This window comes from Numida meleagris, chromosome 7 (assembly GCF_002078875.1).
Source record: "Numida meleagris isolate 19003 breed g44 Domestic line chromosome 7, NumMel1.0, whole genome shotgun sequence".
Taxonomy (NCBI): Eukaryota; Metazoa; Chordata; class Aves; order Galliformes; family Numididae; genus Numida; species Numida meleagris.
In genome coordinates, this window is record NC_034415.1 from 23,220,535 (window position 1) to 23,240,035 (window position 19,501).

General features: G+C 37.7%; 1 protein-coding gene across 4 annotated transcripts in view; it reads right to left on the bottom strand.

Annotated features, from left to right (window-relative positions):
- Nucleotides 1–19,501, bottom strand: part of LOC110402371 (cytosolic carboxypeptidase 6-like) — an 865,976-nt gene that overhangs the window by 517,293 nt on the left and 329,182 nt on the right. For all 4 annotated transcript variants that reach the window (XM_021404385.1, XM_021404384.1, XM_021404383.1 and 1 more), the window contains one exon: nt 3,027–3,243. In XM_021404385.1, coding sequence (XP_021260060.1) covers nt 3,027–3,243 — 217 coding nt within the window. The remainder of the gene's footprint in view (nt 1–3,026; nt 3,244–19,501) is intronic.

Consider the following 19,501-nt stretch of genomic DNA (forward strand, 5'->3'; position numbering starts at 1 on the left):
ATGGTGTTTATATTTTCAAAGAAAATAATGAATTATTTTTCATTATAATATGCTGTACAGTATTGCCTAATACCTGTCAAGATGACAGACACATCCATAATATGCACAGAAAACAGCTGCACAGTCTTTTTAAAACGCTCACAGATTTTGAACGTATGATCTGCTGGGACAATCCATACAAAGTCTGAAGTTATCTACAGGCAACAATGGCCGAATGAAAACAGCAGTTTAAATGACACCTGGGTGGCCATCATAGTTAGCTTGCAGGGGAGACTATTTTCAAGACCATTTGGCACATCCTGAATGTGGGATAGCTCTCTGAAGTAAAGAATTTAAACATTAAAAGGTCAGAAGCAGAACAGCTAAGTTATCCATTCACACTGGCAATAGGAATCTTTGCCATTTGGCTCTGAACCACTTTGCCATTCTGCATCCTAATGACAATTACATGTCCCACACTGATATTTCACTTTCAATTTTCATAGAATTAGTGAAAGCATTTAAGGAGTTAATGGAGGCATAGTACTTTCTTTAGAGAAAATACGAAATTAGATTAGAAATTAGATTGCCTTGAAAACATTACATGCAGGAAAATGTGCACTCAGAAAGCCTTCAGGAGCAATCATCCAAGCATGGTTTCTTGTGACTAGCATTTCACTGCTCCATTACAAAGAAAAAAAATAACCACAAAGATCTGTGGCAAGACTCTGTTGTCTCCAAGCAGCACAGATACAAACTTCATAATCCAGAAGAACTTAAATTGTTCCAAACCACTCTCCATCCTCACAACCTTAAACTAACGTAGGGAGCTGTAAAATCCCCTAGAACAAATCAAGGGTATCGGTGGCTGTACAGCACTCTGCAGATATGCCACAGCCCTCCCCTAACATGCTACTCTGATTCAGTCCAACATGCAGCATGAGGACTTCAGAGTTTGTCCTCAGAAGGCATCTTTAAGTTTCCTTTCACCATGTGCTACCAGGGGTATCGTCCCTTCGCCAGGAATAGAGCTTTTAAGGGCCTCGTTATGCCAATCTGATTCCTCTTATCTTACATAAGGGGCCAGCGAGGGGATGGAGCTCTCTTTTTCAGCTCTAAATCTATCCTATATGGCACGCAATTCTCTAAAGTACAGCCAGCTTCTGCTTTGATGAAGTACTGTGCAGTGAAGACTGAAGGATGCTGTTTTTCACCATTTAAAGATGTATGATAGCAACAAAGCTCTATGTTAAAATATTTAACTCGCAGAGAACTTATGGAAATTGTCTATTCAAGCTCAGCAAAGACATTAAATTACCAAGCTGTTCTAGGACAGTTGTGTGTGGAGAAAAGCCAGAAATGCTCTGAGATTGTAATGTTACTTACAAAGATTACAGCATGAGCCTGATTCAGAAGCTTTTTATACATATCAGCATGGTGAGCTGCAAAATGTTACCATATCAATTTCTGCAAAACATACTGTGTGTGTACATATAGATATAAAATCAGGACTTGTATACAGCACATTTCCTGCCACGTTTTGAACGGCATCTGTTTGTTTAGTTTGCTGAAATATGAAAAATAATATTTAGCAACTACTGGCAACACAATGTTAACAAGATTTAAGAGTTTAGCTCTGTCTGTCAAAATGCAGATAAAAGACAAATCCTTCTATCTCAGTGTTTTAATCAGTCAGATCAGGGTTTTGATGAATATGCAAATGTGACTGTTTATATACTATTTTCAGAGTGAAAGGAAACAAATTTGGTTTCATTATAGAATTAATGATAGCTCTGTCCCCTAAGATTAATGAGTAAAACCCTACATGCATTAAAATGATAGCACTCCTTCCTCCCACCCTCTGAACATTTTACTTCTTTTTTTTATTAAAAAAAAAATTCCCCGTGCCTTTACAATTGTTTGTCCCCGTAATTGGAATGATTAATAATTGATAACAGTTCAGAGATATGTAACAGTCATCTTTAGAGCAAGAACTGTGTTTAATAGACAAAAGGGTTAAGAACAAAAATTTTTTGTTAATTTTGTTTTAGCTCTTCTCTGTAGGTTGAACAACTAGCTTTACGCCACATAAGGAATCCAAAGTTCTGCCCAAATGGTGGAAGCCGGTTATTTATTGCAGCGCAGATTATTCATATGATTTTCTTCTCATTTTCACAATATATGCTGGAATTCTTTTTAAAGCCCGAGCTGCCAGGATCAGCAGCCTTTGTAGGAACTGCAGCTTTCCTTTTCTGACACACACATACACTACAAGTTTGGACCAAATCAAATCTCAGAGAAGAGATTAAGACTGTGGAACACATGCACTACCAAGTCTGAGAAAACAAAAGGGGAAAAAAATCAGCCATTTCTGTTCATAATCAGATGGTTTCTGAATTGATATGGCAGTGGCTGACTCGCGATTTCCAGATCTTCGGGACAGGAAACATTTCAGAGAAAGGTTGTAGAGAATTAAGAAGTTCAGCCTTACAATTAAACCTCCTTCCTGAACCAGAACTGTCATATTTCATTTTCATGTGGCCACTATGGTCTATATATTGAGAACACTAAACACCTTTCAGTTAAATCTACCAACGCAGACATTCTTATGACTAAATAAAATAAGTTGCTTTTTAAAATGTTTTGCATTACTTTACCAGAAAAAAAGCTATATTCTGGTTCCAAAGATGCTTATTTCCTTCTGAATAGAAAAGCTTTTTCCATAAAGACAAATGGATAGAATACTCTAAAAATCACATTTCTTCAATAAAGCTGTTTCAGTTCCATCCTTTAGAGGTCAATTGATCCTACATAGGAATTTTAGCATTGCCTTGCATATTACAACGGAAATATTTTACATGAAATTAAATTAGCATTTGTCTATATTTCACCATGTGGTTAAAGCTACTCTATGTGTCACTGACAGCAGTAAAACAAATATGTGTGCACGTCTACCTTAGCAGGGATGACAAATTATTCTCTGTAAGCATTTAAGGGTAGGCATCCATAATGAAGCCCGCTAGTTGGCAAACATGCCTATTACTTACCACGCTGAGTCCTAGCAGTTCTCTGCAAAAGTAGTCCATGTTCCTCCTCTGAAGGTTGTCAAGATAGTGCTGAAGGCGAGTGTAGGTGTAAGGGTAGCAGTAAGCAAATTGGTAAGTGTCGTTCTCACGGTCAAAGCAAAAAGCAAATGACATGACATAGTTCTTCCTGTGGTCCGGGCAGCGATAGTAATACACATTTTTCGAGGGTATTCTTTGCCTAAAAAATAAAAGCAACATATATAAATCAACATATATATCTTCATAAGAAGTCTGAACTAAAAAGCTATGTGAGATTCCTATTTCCTCTCAAGTAAATGAAGTGAATTAATTTGAACAGGGCAGATCCTGGAGCCTGCATTTCAGAGCAGTCATGCACACAACTTCCATGCTGGGCCTGTGCTAGGCATGGATGCTGTGCCAGGTCTGAGCTTGTAGGGCCACTATAGCAGGAGGGAGCTACACACAGCCAGACAAACCAACTCCCAGAAAGTGATGTGGATACATAGGCAGTTGAAACTGTGTGCTCCTTTGCTATCAAGCTGGTGCATCCTCATTGCGCTGCACAGGCTTCAGCCAAATCTCTGGCTGGAGTGTGGCTAAACCCTTTGGTACAGGAATGGTTCATCCAGGCAAGGCATAATTAGTGAAGGAATTTCGGAACAAGTATATATACAGTACATAGTATAATAAATGCACGATATACATATATGCACTAAGGAACTATCCCTTTTAGTAGTCAGGGGATGTATCAGCACCTAGCCAATGAATGGAAGAAGAGAAAAATTGTTAAGGGAAAACAAAAACAAGAAACAAAAAAAAACCTTTGGTTTTGGAAAATAACCTGGTCCTAAATTAGAAAGTGAAGGAGAAAAGTGTGTTTGGTCCTGTTCCAAATTGGATTGCTGCCCTCCCTGAGAGTTCTGGCTTATAGTGCTGACATGATAAAAATTAATATACATGATGGTAAATAATTACAGCAGAGACATTCATGTCATTGCTAGTAAGCTGGTATCTGTTTAAAGAATAAAAAATGTCTGCCTGACATCTTTCAACCAACTTTTGTTATTCTTTTATTTCTCAAAGGAAATGAGTAATGTTTCAGAGGTGCATCAAACACCGATTCTATGAACCAGAGGCGTTCAATATTTCTATTTGTGCCCCTTCTTCATTACATAGATGGATTTTCCACCTTTATTTAGACAGGAGATTCTCTAGTCATGCCATGTACTTGTAATTTGATGTAACTAACTTAGCAGCCCTGTTTGGAAACAAAACACTACAGTCCAGCAGACTCTAACTGATTCAATTACATAACAATATAAACGGGTCTCATCTAATGATTGGAGCAGATCTCAGCTAAACTAGGATCACAGTGAGGGAAAATATAATAAGATTTACAGACAGCAGTAGTAATGTGTCTCTTTGCAATAGTTCCGAGAAACTTGTCTACTGCAGAGCATCAGTTATGGCCTTTCACTGCTAATATGGAATAGAGCACAAAAGCCTCTCATTATGCATAAGTGCACTTGCCAGTTAGCAGCAGTTAAGGAATCTGATCAGCAAAACTCAGGAGCTACAAAGAGAAACAAAAAGGAACTGAGATGTTCTTGAAAAAGTACAATGAAGAGCCAGTGATGCAGTCAATTAGACTTGAAATAAGAATTTATTTGCCCCTTTTATTACTCTGGTTCTTGAACTTTCAGGGCTTCAAGAATTTCCTGCACCAGTTTTGGTTTTAAACAAGATACTTGTTTATCATTAACATCTGAAAATGATTTTTAGCCACAAATGAAAAAGATTGAAAAAAAACCTATTCAATTTTTAAAAATGTAGCAGTAGGGGAAAAATGCCACCAGCTGTGCATGCAGTGCCCTAACCTAATAGGTTTCTCCAGTATCTTAACATATTTCTATCACTCACCCTTACTCTGGAGTGCTATAGGACATCCCTCATTTGATCTCAAATCAAGCAGATGATATGGCACTGGGTAAATGTATTCTAGCTCCCAGTCCTCAAAACGTAATGCAAGTTTAAACAGTATGTTGCTGAGTTGTTGAACTGTATTTGTTTCGAAATTAGCACGGGAGAAATAATAAAGGACAAGCTTCACTTTATGCAATAAAAAATTCATGTAAAATGAGACCAATAGGAGGAAAGTCAAGATTTTAGAAAGGCTAATGCTAATTGAAATTCATCTGCTGATAGTTAATGTTTAAATGACACGTAGTTCTCCTTGGTTCAATAACTTTCTACTTTTAAGCAAGTTGAAGACAACTTTGTTAATGTATTAAAGGCACTTCTGATATTTCGTTCCCTCTCTCCTTCATTATAGAAGCTAAGCATCTGTTTTATTATCCACTTTGACACATCACTTTATGGCTGCATTTGGCTATTATGGCTAATCTTGATGTCTAGGACATCTGGTATTGACATTTCACTATCTGGTGTCTGACACAACAGCAGAAAGCATGCTCAGTTCCTAGGTTTAAATTCACCCTCTCAGGGCAGGAAGCGCCCAAAATCTTAATTCAAGCCATATCTTCAAAAAATAATTATAATAGTACTCCTGTCACTGCTAATCTATTTTTATCTCTCCTAGCACTTTGTCACTGCTAATCTATTTGTGAGTCATATAGAGAAAGAGAGTTAGTGTTTAGATACCAACAGCACATCTTTACACACGGGGGCCTAATCAGATTGAGATCTTATCAGGGAATTAAAGGGAAAAAAAAGAGAGAGAGAGGAAAAAGAAAGAAAAGAGACATAGTGCTAGATATCACCAACTGAGTTTTTGATAACAAAAAGACATTGCTCAGTTCTTGAATTAACCTTTCTGTCCTAGACGCACTATTGTTTACTCTTTCCCTTTTTTGTTCTATGCCTTCTGGAAAAGGACACCCACACACTGTGGCAGCAGCTGCTCCTATTAATTTAAAGCTATTACAAAAATTAAAATTAAACCCAATTACTTTGGCTGGTTTATAGCCGGGGAACGGCTTAGTCTGATTGTTCCCTCTGGTTATGGACAAAAACAATATTCCTACCTAAAGGCAGCTGCCAGTGGAATACTAATGCATGTGGGCCTGGCAGGGACAGATCCAGACTGCAGAGTGTAACTGCATTTCTTACCAGAGAAAAATATCTTATCATGGATCTGCAGAAATGCACCAACTTCTTACACTGTAAGTCACAAAGAAGTTGATTTATAGTTAGAGGTAGGAAAGCAAAATGATAGAGGAAAGCTTAACACTCAGATTTGTCATTTTGCATTTCCAGGCAGCTCGCACGAAGAAATGCACCCTGCTAATTGATACACAACTGCCTGAATTTCCTCGCTGCTGAGCAGTTATTTAAAGGAGAACCACCCCAATTCTAAGTACAGCCACAGAGCACAACATGCAAGCAACTCATTTCCAGTCTGTCTTCAGAAATACATTTACAGAAATGAAGCTTAGTATTATACATCATTTTGAAACAAATTAAGACTGCTTGGTCTTATCTGACAAGGAAGCTGTCCCAGCCCAGCAGATTTGTTACTCTAAGTGTGCAAGTACACGTGCTTGTCTCTTCCTGGGGGCTTTCTTCATTGCTGCCTGGAGTCAGGACATAAACCCTATTCAGGCAGAGTGCAGTAAGATCAAATTTGTTAGTTTATCAGCAACTTGGGGTCCTTGGCCAGAGTAAAATCCCTGGTAATGTCAGAGGCCCCAGGATTTTATCTTTTGCTACTACAGTAGGCAGTAAGGGTCATTGTGCATAACTCAGAATCCTAACAATACTTCTATTCTGAAAATAACTTAATTTCAGCTCTAGCTTACCTACAGCTTTGAGCTTAAAGCTAAATTTTATGTGGTTTTTTATTGTTGTTTTCTTTTGAAATCTGAGAGCTAATCAAGTTGTTGTGGAACAAACATGGGGGGAAAATGTGGCATCCATTCTTTTTCAGTTTTTACACACACAGAGGTGCTAATTGAAGACCAAAGGCCTTATGTGGTAATACAGCATAAGTAATTAGAAAATAACAAGTTTTAGAGGGCCATTTTTCCCATGTTGCATGACTGAAGAAGAGTTCTTGCCCAGCAAAATTCCCAATGACCTTAATGAGCAGTTTAAATAGTCTTCGGACTGCTCTTGATGTGCCACTCAAGAAGTATTTATTCAGTTCCTTGGCCGTACAGGACTGGGTTAGACATATCCCAGTCAGTAGGCTTCCAAGCAAAATGACGATCTTGGGAGGAAAGACAAAAAGATGCAGGTGCTGTAAAAGATCAATGGTCAAAAGAAAATGTCAGCATTTGGACTTAGAGGGAAATGCTCAAGTGAATCTGATTGCAATGCAGTGTTAGCTGTGATGACACACTGTGAGATCATTTCCAATTGCCAAAAACTTCCTGATCTAGGGATGCAACTTAACAGTTTTACAAATTTCCAAGCTTTCTTATATCATTCATAGGAGTGGGTCTGAGTGATTGCTTGAAAGGAAATTATGCCTAGATTTTAAAGAGATTTGAAACACAAACCCTGATTCTGACTGTGAAAAAAACCTTCAGGTATTAACCTTACGGTAACCTTATTGACTCCACCCAAAATACTAGATTTGGTATTCAGAGCTAGATGCCCCTTTTATTAACTGCAAGAAATACAGCCAACTCTGGAAAAAATATAAATAAGTCAAAAATGTGCTGCAACCTCCTCCTCTTTTGGCAGGCAGCTGTTTCAAACTGAAGGCCTTACCAATTCCTTTCTCTGTTGGTCTAAGCCATTACCTTCCTTCTTGCTTATTCTTGTTGACAAATGGAGCCAACTACTTTCAAAATTCCTAGCAAACTCACGACAAAATGAGTTTACAGGGCTTTTTTTCTTGCACTGAATTTTGTATTTGATTCACAGAGCTTGGAGTGACAGTGAATATGTCAAGTGGTGTTAAATATTTTTTGCATAAAACTGAATGTGTTTTGGCACAGCTGACTCAGTTTCAAACATTGCAGACTATGTCCTGCTTTTATTCTTGCTAATATTTATCAGAATATTCATATAATCTTGCACTACCTACTCAAGATTTTTCACCTATACAGATATCTAATTTCTTCTTATTAGTCATAAAAACTGAAGCATTGTGTAAATCAATGGCTTTTATAAAAACCAGGAAATCTAGACAATAAGCAGACAGCATTCAAGGGTTAACGTTAACTGAAATAATTGAGTCACCCCTCTAAAGACAATAAAGATGTAATTCAAATAATAATGAACTGATGCAAGATTGCTTGTAAGCTTGTATTCTTTACAACTTCAAGGGGAAAACACTGAGTTTTTCACTGTCTTTTTTTCTTAAGCTTAATTAAATGTGACCACAATAAAAAGGCATGTTTAATTTTTTTTTGGAGGGAGAAGAATATATATGTATTATAAACATTTGTAGTAAATATATCATCTAGAATATGAAAGTCAAAACCGAGAAACAGATGCATGTGAGAAACTGTTGTGAGAATAATTCCCCGTATTTCATGCATGCTTGGATAGATTGAGGGATAACCTGTTAAGAAAGGTTTTTAGCAAAACTGTACCTTCAGCACAGTGCAGCGTTAAGTAAAATTCAGTGGTGAAGAGAAACAATAAACAGAATGTAGCAGTGGGAAATGTCCTTTGTCCTGTGTTTGTGGAATACCTCACAGAAACTTGTTCCCTACCCATGGGCCAGTCTGCTAGGTCCCATGATAATATCAGTAACAAAAAAACATAATGAAACTACTCTACATAAAACTACAGGGAAATAGCAGAAGTCATTATTCTTAAAAGAGCAAATAATAGCTGAGGAAAGTGCATACCTTGTGGGAAGCATAATGAAGCAGTGTAGAAGGGTCAGCAAGTGAGCCCCTGCTAGCAGATCATCGTGAGATACACAGCAATGCTGAAAACCTGTTCTTGGGCTCTGCCAAAAATGAAATCACCCTTTGACTCACTAAAACAAGCATAACATTATGAATGGGAAGGCTGCTAAATTATGAGCTTGCAAGTAATAATCTTTTAAAAATAACTGACTGACTCTTAAATAGCTTCAAGTAAGACAGGGCAACACTGATAGAATTGTTTCAGGCTCTCCAAACCTTAACATAGTTTTGTTGGAGGTTCCCTTCAGTGTTGCCCATCACTTATATGTCTATCTCCTCCAAATATAAAACTTGCTCACTGAGGTCCAGACTTGGCACAGGGCCCTCTTTAGACAAAACATTTTAATGCACCTTAGGGAAGCTGTCAGTTGCCAGCAAAATCCAAAGTCTTTTACCAGAACCAGGTACAAGTGGGCTTCCCAATGGCAAAGCAGCAGATTTTCTTCTTTGCTCCCTCCTGCCTACATTATAAGCAAAGCTATACTCCCTCTTCCATCTTTTGTTTATTCTGTCCACTTTCTAAAGATCACACTGCAGTGACTTTCCTCGGAACCACTGGTTCAAATACTGCAATTATTCTACAGAAACTCTGTTTTAAACCACAGGGATAATGAATGGTGCTGATTTTTTGCTGTTGAAATATGATTTGCCTACTGACCACAGGTGTTCCAGCCTCAGTAGCAACATCTCTATGCAGTGCTTATAAAAGAAGAATGAGAAAAACTGAATTTCCACAAAAATATTTAAACAGGAAAAGAACATCGTGGAATTAGCCATACATGCACTATGATCATTTGAAGAGGAGATCCATACAAACCAAAGAAGCAAGAGCTAGCATTTCTGTCCCAAAATGCAGCTACTGGGAAAGAAACAAACAGATTTAAGTAAGTAATTTAAAAGATATAAATTGCAAAAAAATTTTAAGAAGTATTGGATATGGTATGGAAAGCAGGAAGAAACTATCTCCAAAGGCTGAACCACCAGTTTCAGAGTTTGAGCTGTAGAAATGAAAAACGAGCTCCTTCAGAAGCAATTGAAAAAGAATAGCCACAAATACTGCTCAAGAAGTGGAGAGATTTAAAAGAATTAAGTCAACATGAATAATGTTGTACTAGAAAAGGTGAGGACAAGAAATGCTCCACCTCAGCATATAAATCTGAAAACCACATGGCAATGCTTGTCCTAGCTTTGACCTACGCCAGACTGTCTGGCCATAAAAGAACAAGTCTACTGACAACTTCAGAAGACAATATGAATATACCCACATAAAAGAGAAATGAGAACATTAAAAGGAAAAAAAAACATATCACTGACTAGACCAGAAATGAAAACAGGTCAGAAAACTGAAGGAAGAAGACAAGACCGGTACACCTCAGGCAAACCAGCTTCAAATTGTCCAGAAACAGGTTACTGGAATGATAGAAATAAATGACCTTTTCGGCCTTTCTCTTATCCACTATCTGTAAAAAAAAATATTCTTGAAAGAATCATGTGTACTAATTTTTTTTTTAAAGGCTGGTCAGTGAGCAACAGTTTATGCCCATTCAGAATCTATTCAAAATAGATTTATTTCAGTTAGATTTTCCTCTGACATCCAATTCAAAGGAATATTGAAGAATTTCACTAAACAGTTCAGCCATCAGCATAGTATTTCAGTCTCTTCATGTTCAAATTCAGCATTTTTCCCCCCTCATTTTTTCTTGTTTCCACTACATCATGACTTACAGTCCCTCCAAATTATATTGACCAGAAAGCATATATTTACAACATAATACAGACTATAACGTCAAGTCCCTGCAATATTTGGAGCATGTGTGGCCCTGGGAACAAGGGATCAACCTCAATTTCAAATTCAGGTCCCTGGACTGCACTACCAGTAGACCACTGGGTCAGCTCTAATAGCCTCTTAGCCTCAATTACCTAATTAGCCTTTTCTTCTTTTTCTTCTTCTCTCTTTCCCATCTGCTCGTCTATTCCCACCACTCCCTGTTCTTCTGCAAGAATAATTTTTAAAATCTATGTTAACTTCATTTAGGTTATTCTCAGGTGACTTCTCTTCTATGCAAGAATAATTTATAAGTCTCTTAAGAGTCTCAACTTGAGGAATTATTTCAGTAACGTTTGAATTCTGAAATCCATGTTAAAAATGTTGATGATTTTACAGTCTAAATACAAAGCTGAGATTGTAAATTTATGTCACTTTGCTGCGACATTTAACTAACTACCAAAGGAAGGAGAATGGATGTGAAATAGGTTTTTATCAGTAGTATCCTGGTTACTGCTCTGTCATTAGGGAGATCTGAAGCCCTCTGGAAACCATAGCCATATCAACCTATATTATTTCTGTTAAGGATCAGAGTATCTTTGTGAGTAGATGATGTATGAACAGGATAAAGACAAAAGAAAACAGGAAATTGTCACCACGGATCAGACTTTGTTAGCTCGGCAAACTTACCCATAATATTGTGCTTTATCCTATCCTCTGTCTCCACACAATGAAGCCTGAGTTCAGTAATTCATTTTTAATGTCCCATTTCTTACGCCTTCTAGCACCTTGTTCGCTTTTTCCACCATAACAGCAACTCAAATGGCTTCTGTTATGGAACTGCCACCAGCAATATTCAGTTTTTTTCCCTTCAGTTAGAGGATAAGAATTTTGTTTGGTCTCCTCCACACACAAACTTTTCATTTATCAGGACTGAACTTCGAGTAACTTCTTTAGATCACTCAGAAGTTTCTAACAGTGTGCTACAGGATTAAATTACTTAAGTAATTACATCATTTCTAAGTGTTATACCCCATTCTTCACCTTCCTCCCTAGATCATTAATAAATACATTTAGCATATGACCTGATAGGTAACTTTAAGGAATGCAGCTGCTAGCCTTTTACAGTGATGAAAACTGCTCGCTTAGCCCTCTGCCTTTTTGTCTCCTTGTCATTTCTTGATCTATGACGATACTTGCCCTGTCACCATATGTGACTACTTAGCCTTTGTAGTAGTGTCTTGTGACAGACTTTGTCACAAGCTTTTAAAAAGTCAAAATCCATTATATCAGGCAGCTCTCCCCATAAGCCTGGTAGCTGAAACCTAAAGGTGAGGAAAACCTTCCCAAGAATTCCCAGGGGGAAAGGGTATGTCAGCAAATGATAGAATCGAAGAGAGAGAAACAGAAAAGACTGATAGACAAGCCAGAAACACTTTCTTTTTTCATGTATTGTAATTATATTTCTGTTAGAAAGGGTTCATTATGCAGAGAAAGTGTAGGGAAGTCTAGGCCAACTAAACTCTATCCCTCTATCAAACTGAATCAATTCAGGCAAAAAAAAATATATTTAAAATATAGATAATTTTAAAAAAAGAAAAAGAAAAAGAAAACCAACCACCATATCATCACAAAATAGCAAGGAGGTTTGAGTTAAAGTCATTTGTAAGGTGTGTGGGTACCAGAAGCTGCTTAATCCTCTCCCATGAACTGAGAGCCTGCACCTGGTTCTCAGCACAGTGATTACTCTTCAAAGAGGTCAAACAACAAAACCTGGGAGCAGGAAGGTGGGGACAAAGTGGAGCAGCAGGTGAGTACCACAGAGCGCCAAGCGTCGTGTCTAACAGAAGCATTGAGTGTGGCTAGCAGGGACACATATAGCTGGAGGAGTGAAGAACAGCTGAAAAATAAATGCATCACATTAGGTTAGCACATCCCATTTTGCTTGGCTACCTGGCAATAGTAGCTGATCTTGAGCTGTGAATGAAGGTAGATGAAAACAAGCTGGTGAACCAGTAATTATGTTGCTAGGGAAAAAAAAAAAAAAAGAAAAGAAAAGAAAAAAAAAAGACTATAGTTACAGTTATATTTCAGAAAGTGGTTATTGTTACTCTGGGCATCTACCTTCTCCAACTGCTCTTTTCTCCCTCTTTATGAAAACATTTTATTATACTATCTGATTCCTGTTTGCAAGGGGGAAAACTTCTCCCTCTGAGCACCAGGAAGCTCAGTCCTGGTGTCCCCAGGAAAGGGATAATGTCAGCATGCTTGCAGTGACCCCCTTAAATCCCAAACTGGTCATTGTTGTCAATCAAATACAGGGAAAAGGGTTATCTAATTCTTTTTATTCTCCTCTCTTTCCCACGTGGCTATGAGAGGGCATTGTCTGAGGCACAGTGCTGGGCAAGAGGGACTTGTGGTCTGATCAGGCATGGCCATGCCCATTTCTTTTTACAGACACATTCACCAAGTTCAGAGCAGTGTAGCGAGACATGATTCTTTCTTGCTGAAGCTGTTCTCATTAAAGTCTCTCACATCGTGATCTTCCAGGTGTTTTATTATTCCCTTTTAAATTCCTGTTTCGACCATTTGCAATCTGCAGATGTAATGCTTACTGGTCTAAATATAGGATAAACCCCAGATACTTGCCAACTCTCTGGAACAGAGCTTGGTTTTAATGAGAGTGCATATCTTTGTTAGCAGTTCAGCTAATTCATTCCTAAGGTTCTTCAAAATTCTTTTATGCATAAATCATGTGGGGCTGATGATTTACTGCTTTTTAATTAATCAATTTGCCCCATCTTCTCCGTCTCTGATAGTTCCTCATCTTTATTCCCAGGAAAGAACAGGTCTAAGATAGGTTCCTCTGAAAACTAGTTTGCTATAAAGACTGATTTATGGTGTAGAACCACCTGATTTCTTTGCATGAAAGCACATCATTTTATAACATATACAAGATGTGACAATGTGAGGGCAAAAAATTTAAATTCAGCATTGCAAACTTTTTATTTTTTCCCCAGGCTACCCATCTTGCACAGACGCAAATTCCGTTCTCCAGTCTCCCCTAATATCTCCTTCATATTCCATCTACCCACTTTACACTGTTACAAAGACTTTATAACACCTGCAATTCTTGATGTTGTCACAGAATAACCATCTCCAAGCATACTCCCTTTACTCCTACAGGGAAAGCCTGTATTTATTTTTCCTCTCCACACCAGGGTTTAGCCTGCTGTTAACAATGTCAACACTGCACATCTAGGGCTAAACCTGCATTATACTCTGCAGAACCACGCTCAAGTCCTTCACTCGTTTATTTCGCAGACAGCACTCAGAGCTATCATACGAAACACAGAAGGGAAAAAAAAAGAGAAGCCTGGAATGAAAAGTCTCATTTTTCTTCGCTAAAAGGGGAACAGGGGAATACAGGCCTCTCTCTTCAAAGACGAAAATGAGCACATGTGCAACAGAACTTCAGTACTCTGGTTTACAGACCAAGAGCTAGGACTTCGCAGACACCCTGCCCACCAACTCCACAACATATTGGTATCAACCCCTCTCCCCTCTGATGTCACCTCCAGGATAAAAACAGGCAGATGGCCACTGAGACAATATAAATATTCATTTAAATAAGAAAAAAAATTTTTTTTTCTTTTTACTCAATTCTTTGCAAGCTTATTCACAGTGGGCTTTCTGTCAGCAGTTACTGGTTCAAGATAAACGTATCAGGTTCTTTTCCTAGGTAATGTAGAAGAACCCAATGCAAAGGTGTTGGCCTCAGTCTAAAGGGGAGACAAAACACAATTCCCTCCTTCTCTCTTTTCAAACATTCCTAGTTGCTGACCCATGGAGTAGTATTGATCTAAGGAGAGACTAAGTATCTTGCCCTCCCAGTCACTTCTTATTTACAGTACATATGGAAAGATGTAAGCAGACAGAAAGCTGGGAGCAGAGGGACCAGGCAGCCAGAAGCAATTGCACACACATGGGATTTCTCGTCCTAAACACTAAGTTAAAAAATGAGATGCTGCAATGGTTGGTGTTGAAGACAGGATGAAATGAAAAATGGTATGTGTTGCACTAATCTTGTTTTTCCAAACTATATGTGTAATATCAGCCAGGTCACTCCAATTTTTCACAATAATAGTTCCAGCATCATTTTTCTTGACAGCCTTTCTTTCATATTCATTTGAGGAAAAATTTGTCTTGTTTTCTTTTCCCCTGCCTGAACAGTGTCACGAAATGGAGCAGCTGCAAGACCTATGCATATTTTAAAGTACTGTCCCACTCACCGTGCTGAGTTTATTTAGAATACAAGAGCATTACCTTCCTTACCCTCTTCTGCAATACTACGTAGATCTGATGAGGGGGCGAAGGGGATGTAGGATTCATTTTGTTAAATTACATAAAGCTTTATTTAGCCTTGAAAGACTTTTCACATTTTCTTACTGTTAAAGGTAATGACAGTTCCAGACACTTCCCTTCCTCTTTACAGTGTTATAAAACACAGCAGAGGAATGCACATGCTGCTTACAGGTCAGTGAAGAAGCTGATACATCATGAGAGTATGGTTATGAACTGAAAATGCAACCTGACCTGCAATATACAAGTCACTGATTATCAGAGCAATGTGGAACTTTGTGTTCTGCCAACAAACGTGTTTTTCTTTCTTGTGTTCTCAGGAAATGCAAGCAGTTTAAATGATAGGAGACCCTTTCCCCCCTTTACCACTGAAATATTCTTAGAGTCAAATCTTCAGCATACTCCGGGAAGAGGCTTGGCAATTTATAGCAGGTAGTTTGAGATCCAAGCAATATATATGAACATGCAAAAACGACGCCTTCAATGGTTTCTAGGCACACACTGCAAGGTTCTAGAGAGCTTACTCTTAAAATCACTGTTTAAATGTTTGTATTTCCAGAGCCAGATCAATGAGATTATCTAAGCAGATGCGTCAGCTGCTCTAGCCCAGGCCCACAACCACATATGCCTAATATCATGTGTGATGCCTTAAGATTTCAGATGAGGAGAAAGTGTGCAGACAGAACTCTGTAAGAGAGTCTTACATTACAATCTGTAACGATAAAATTAAGAAAAGGAAATACAGAAAACATCCTGAGATGTTTGGATAGTCTGTTTCTCAACATTTCCTGCACTGGCAAGTCCTAACAACTCTCTGATGAAGTTCAAGACATAAATACTAGTCTTCAGTAAAAACTCTGTGAAAGAAAACATACCGTCAGTTCTACCAGCTTTGTCTTTCTGTATTGCAAATGAAATATTAGTAGGTAGTAGCAATGGTCATCAGTTTGTTTTAAGCTTTTATGCTACAACTAGTACATCTGCATGTTTGGCCGCACTGCACACAAAATACCAGTCACAATTTCATATCTGTTAAATGTGACGAGAATGTACTGAGGTGTTAAATACACACACACGTATATATTAACTCTTATGGTTAGCATTTTGGCAAATTTAGCTATGTAATACTGAAGACTGAAAAAAAAAGTAAGGTATTTTAACTGTGATAATAGGGAAAAATAGATACACATGAACTTAATTTAAAAAAAAAGAATGCATCAATCTGTTACGTAACATACTATTAAAGAAAGGTTAGAAATGTTTGTATAAGACTGTGTCAATCTCATTTTGCCTACAGTAGTACATTAGCTTAGCTCTAAGCAGATGCAATCCTTTTGAATAAAAGCCACATATTTAAATAAGATTTATAAATAGGGTTAATCATTAAAAGACATGAAGGTAGATGTCATTTCCTATTCTATCAATTACTATAAAAATTCAGTGTAAGGAAAACATATACTGAAAGTCTTAGAAGTTAACAGCTAACTTGTAGGAAGGAAACACACATACTACAATAATCCCACTGTCCAGATCATTGGAGTCTCCCATCAACAGATAAGAGTGTCTGTTTTGTGTTCATCCCACGCTGACTGTAGGATGTGGACACATGTTTTCAAGGGACTGGGGTAAAAGGCCAAGACTTATTCATAACTCCAAATAAAACCAAATCTGAACACAACTTTTAAGTGTCAGTTCCATTCGCACGGTTGCTATTTTCAACCAGTTACCAGCTCTCGGATACTACAATACACTGTGGCCTTTAAATGACAAGACACAGTTATCATACAGCCAGCCCATACAAAACTGCCTATCTCTGTTATTATTTCAAAATTACTAGGATTAAATTCAAATAGATCATATAAATAGATGCAGAAAAACAAGTGTTGTTTTAAGTTGAAATTACAAACAACGGGCAGGAAATTAAATGACCTGAAGAACACATAGGAATACACACACCATCAATAACCCATATTTTTTTCACCACTATCCGTCCAGTGCGTGACTGGATGAAGGCTCTGATTTGTCAGATGAATGCATTGTAATGTGGCACTGTGTCCCTGAACACAATCAGGGAAAACTCTTTAAAACTTCAAGGGAGAAATACTGCAAACCCGAAAACAAGGACCCAAGGAAAGACTTACAAATGCAAAATTTCATACCCTCTATACCTCACAAAACAACAAGAACTCTCTGACATTTGCCTGAGAGAGAAATAGCGGATTTGGCAAATTCAAGAAAGGCTGTAATATTTCCTATTAAAAAAAAACAAGTTAAGCTCAAAAAAAATGAACAAGTCCAGACAGAAGTGCTCATGTGCCATAAAGTTTTCTGATTCTTCAAACTAATTCAGTTTGTCTTACAAAATACATTACCTTTAACCTATATTCACTTTCTTATATCCTTTCATCACCATCATTCCAACACCGCTATGGCAACTTCATGACTCAGCACACTTTTTAAAGGTTAGCTATGCCTTTGATTCCTTTCCAGTCTCTCGTAAGGAACAACTAAATAACTCACCTTTCATATCCAGCTTTCCCAGAATCAAGTCTCTCTTTTCCTTCTATCACCTTGCTAACACATTTCTTCAGCAGAGAAAGCAAAAACCTATGACAAATTTCAATTTAGAAACCATAGTGCTAAGAAAAGTACAGTCATTTAGAACAGCATCTTCACAACAGAAGTGTTATCTGTTTCGTAGAACCCCAGAATCAAAGACCTTACTCATACCTCAAAATTTGCCATATCCCTTAATTGTTAGGACACATTCCTGCAGTCATTGTTCACTTTCGAACTACTACTCTTTTTGACTTAAATTTGGATTCTTTCCCATGCTACAAGATGAACACCTGGAACAACTCACAGAATTGTCAGAGGCAGAACATTACTGGCCAGCCAGCTGACCAGGAAGAATATCGCTTAAAGCTTATAAATGACACTTATACTAACAGAGACCCATACCTAAATTCAGCTCTTGCAGATATTACTAAGTGATACCCTAAGCCAATCCAAACTAATGAAATTTTATAAAACAGTAGTAAAATTAAAAATTTCTTTTACATCTTCCACTGTGCCTGTCAGACTTGCACACTGCAAATACTCATACATTAGCATTTAAATGTTTTTATTTCATCTCAGAGAATGACCCTGTTTCTATCAATACCTTGCTGTATCTCACGAGCCTTTTAAGACCAGTTTCAGGCATGTAAAGAATAATGAAAAGTTCAGAAATTTATTTTGATTTCCTGCAATATGCTACCCAACAGTTTTCTGTTGTGTTATATGACCTTTCTGCCTAGCTAGTGTTTTGCTATTGATTTTAATTACTCCGTTTAATTTACTGCATGCCAACACAAAGCTGTTTACTCCTACTTGCCAAAATGTTGTCGTAGTCTCCCAGAGGAGGGCAAAATGAGAAAACTGTATATGTTTTACAGTTACATGCTATTCATTATAAAGAATGTAATAGATTCACTTCATATAAATGTCACTGCTCTCACATGTAGCCACTAAACACACTCAAGCAACATACAGGAAGGAAAATGTTATGCCAGTTAGAAGAGAAGTGGAATACAAAAGCCTTAATTTATGAAAGACTGCCTTGAAATAGTTTGGCTTTTCTGCTTCACCATTCTTCTCCAAACAAGTGAGGGACTTAGGGCCATATGTTCCCTTAAAAATAAATACATTCCCTTCCCATAAAATCATGGACAGAAACAAAGAAGTTCTAGAACTACGCAGTGATTACCGATGGAGGTAAACTTTACCTTGCCTCCATAAGAAAACTGTCTATGAGGAAGAGGGGATGTTAACTTCTGCCTGCTCCTCTCTGTGTTCCTTTCCCCATGTTATATCAGAGAAACTGAGAGAACGTATTACGCACCAGAACAAACTGCTTTAGTCAAGGATCCTATAGATTTTAGCAGAATGTTGTTTCAAGGTGAAGGAAGCTTATTTCTGGGATAACGGTCCAGCCCTTTCACCTAAGCAGCATACTTACCAATTCAATTACTCTGTGGGTAGTCATTTAGATCAGTATAGTAGGGCTGGAGAAAAACTTGACTCTCTGGTCAGGACTCATACTGGAGTCATGGGAGTCCCATTACCCTACTGTAATGGGAATCTAATGAACTTAAGAGACCAAAGCAATTGCCCCAGCTTGCTCCACTAAAGGAGTGAGAATGGCTTTTAGTGCATTTTTGTCATTTCCAATGGACTAAGTGTCATAGTTTTCAAACAACAGGTTAACTATCATCTCTTTGATTTCAACTATATTCAAAAAATAGGACGATCTGATGATAACACTGTATTATGAAAGCTTCACTAATTTTGCTCAATTGTAGACTGTCCTTGTGGAATGATAAGATCTTTGAACAAAACTGAATATCAAAATAGTAACGGCTAAGACAATTAAAATCCTCTATTTGAGTATCTTGTTTGCAGTGTGAGATAATCTCCTG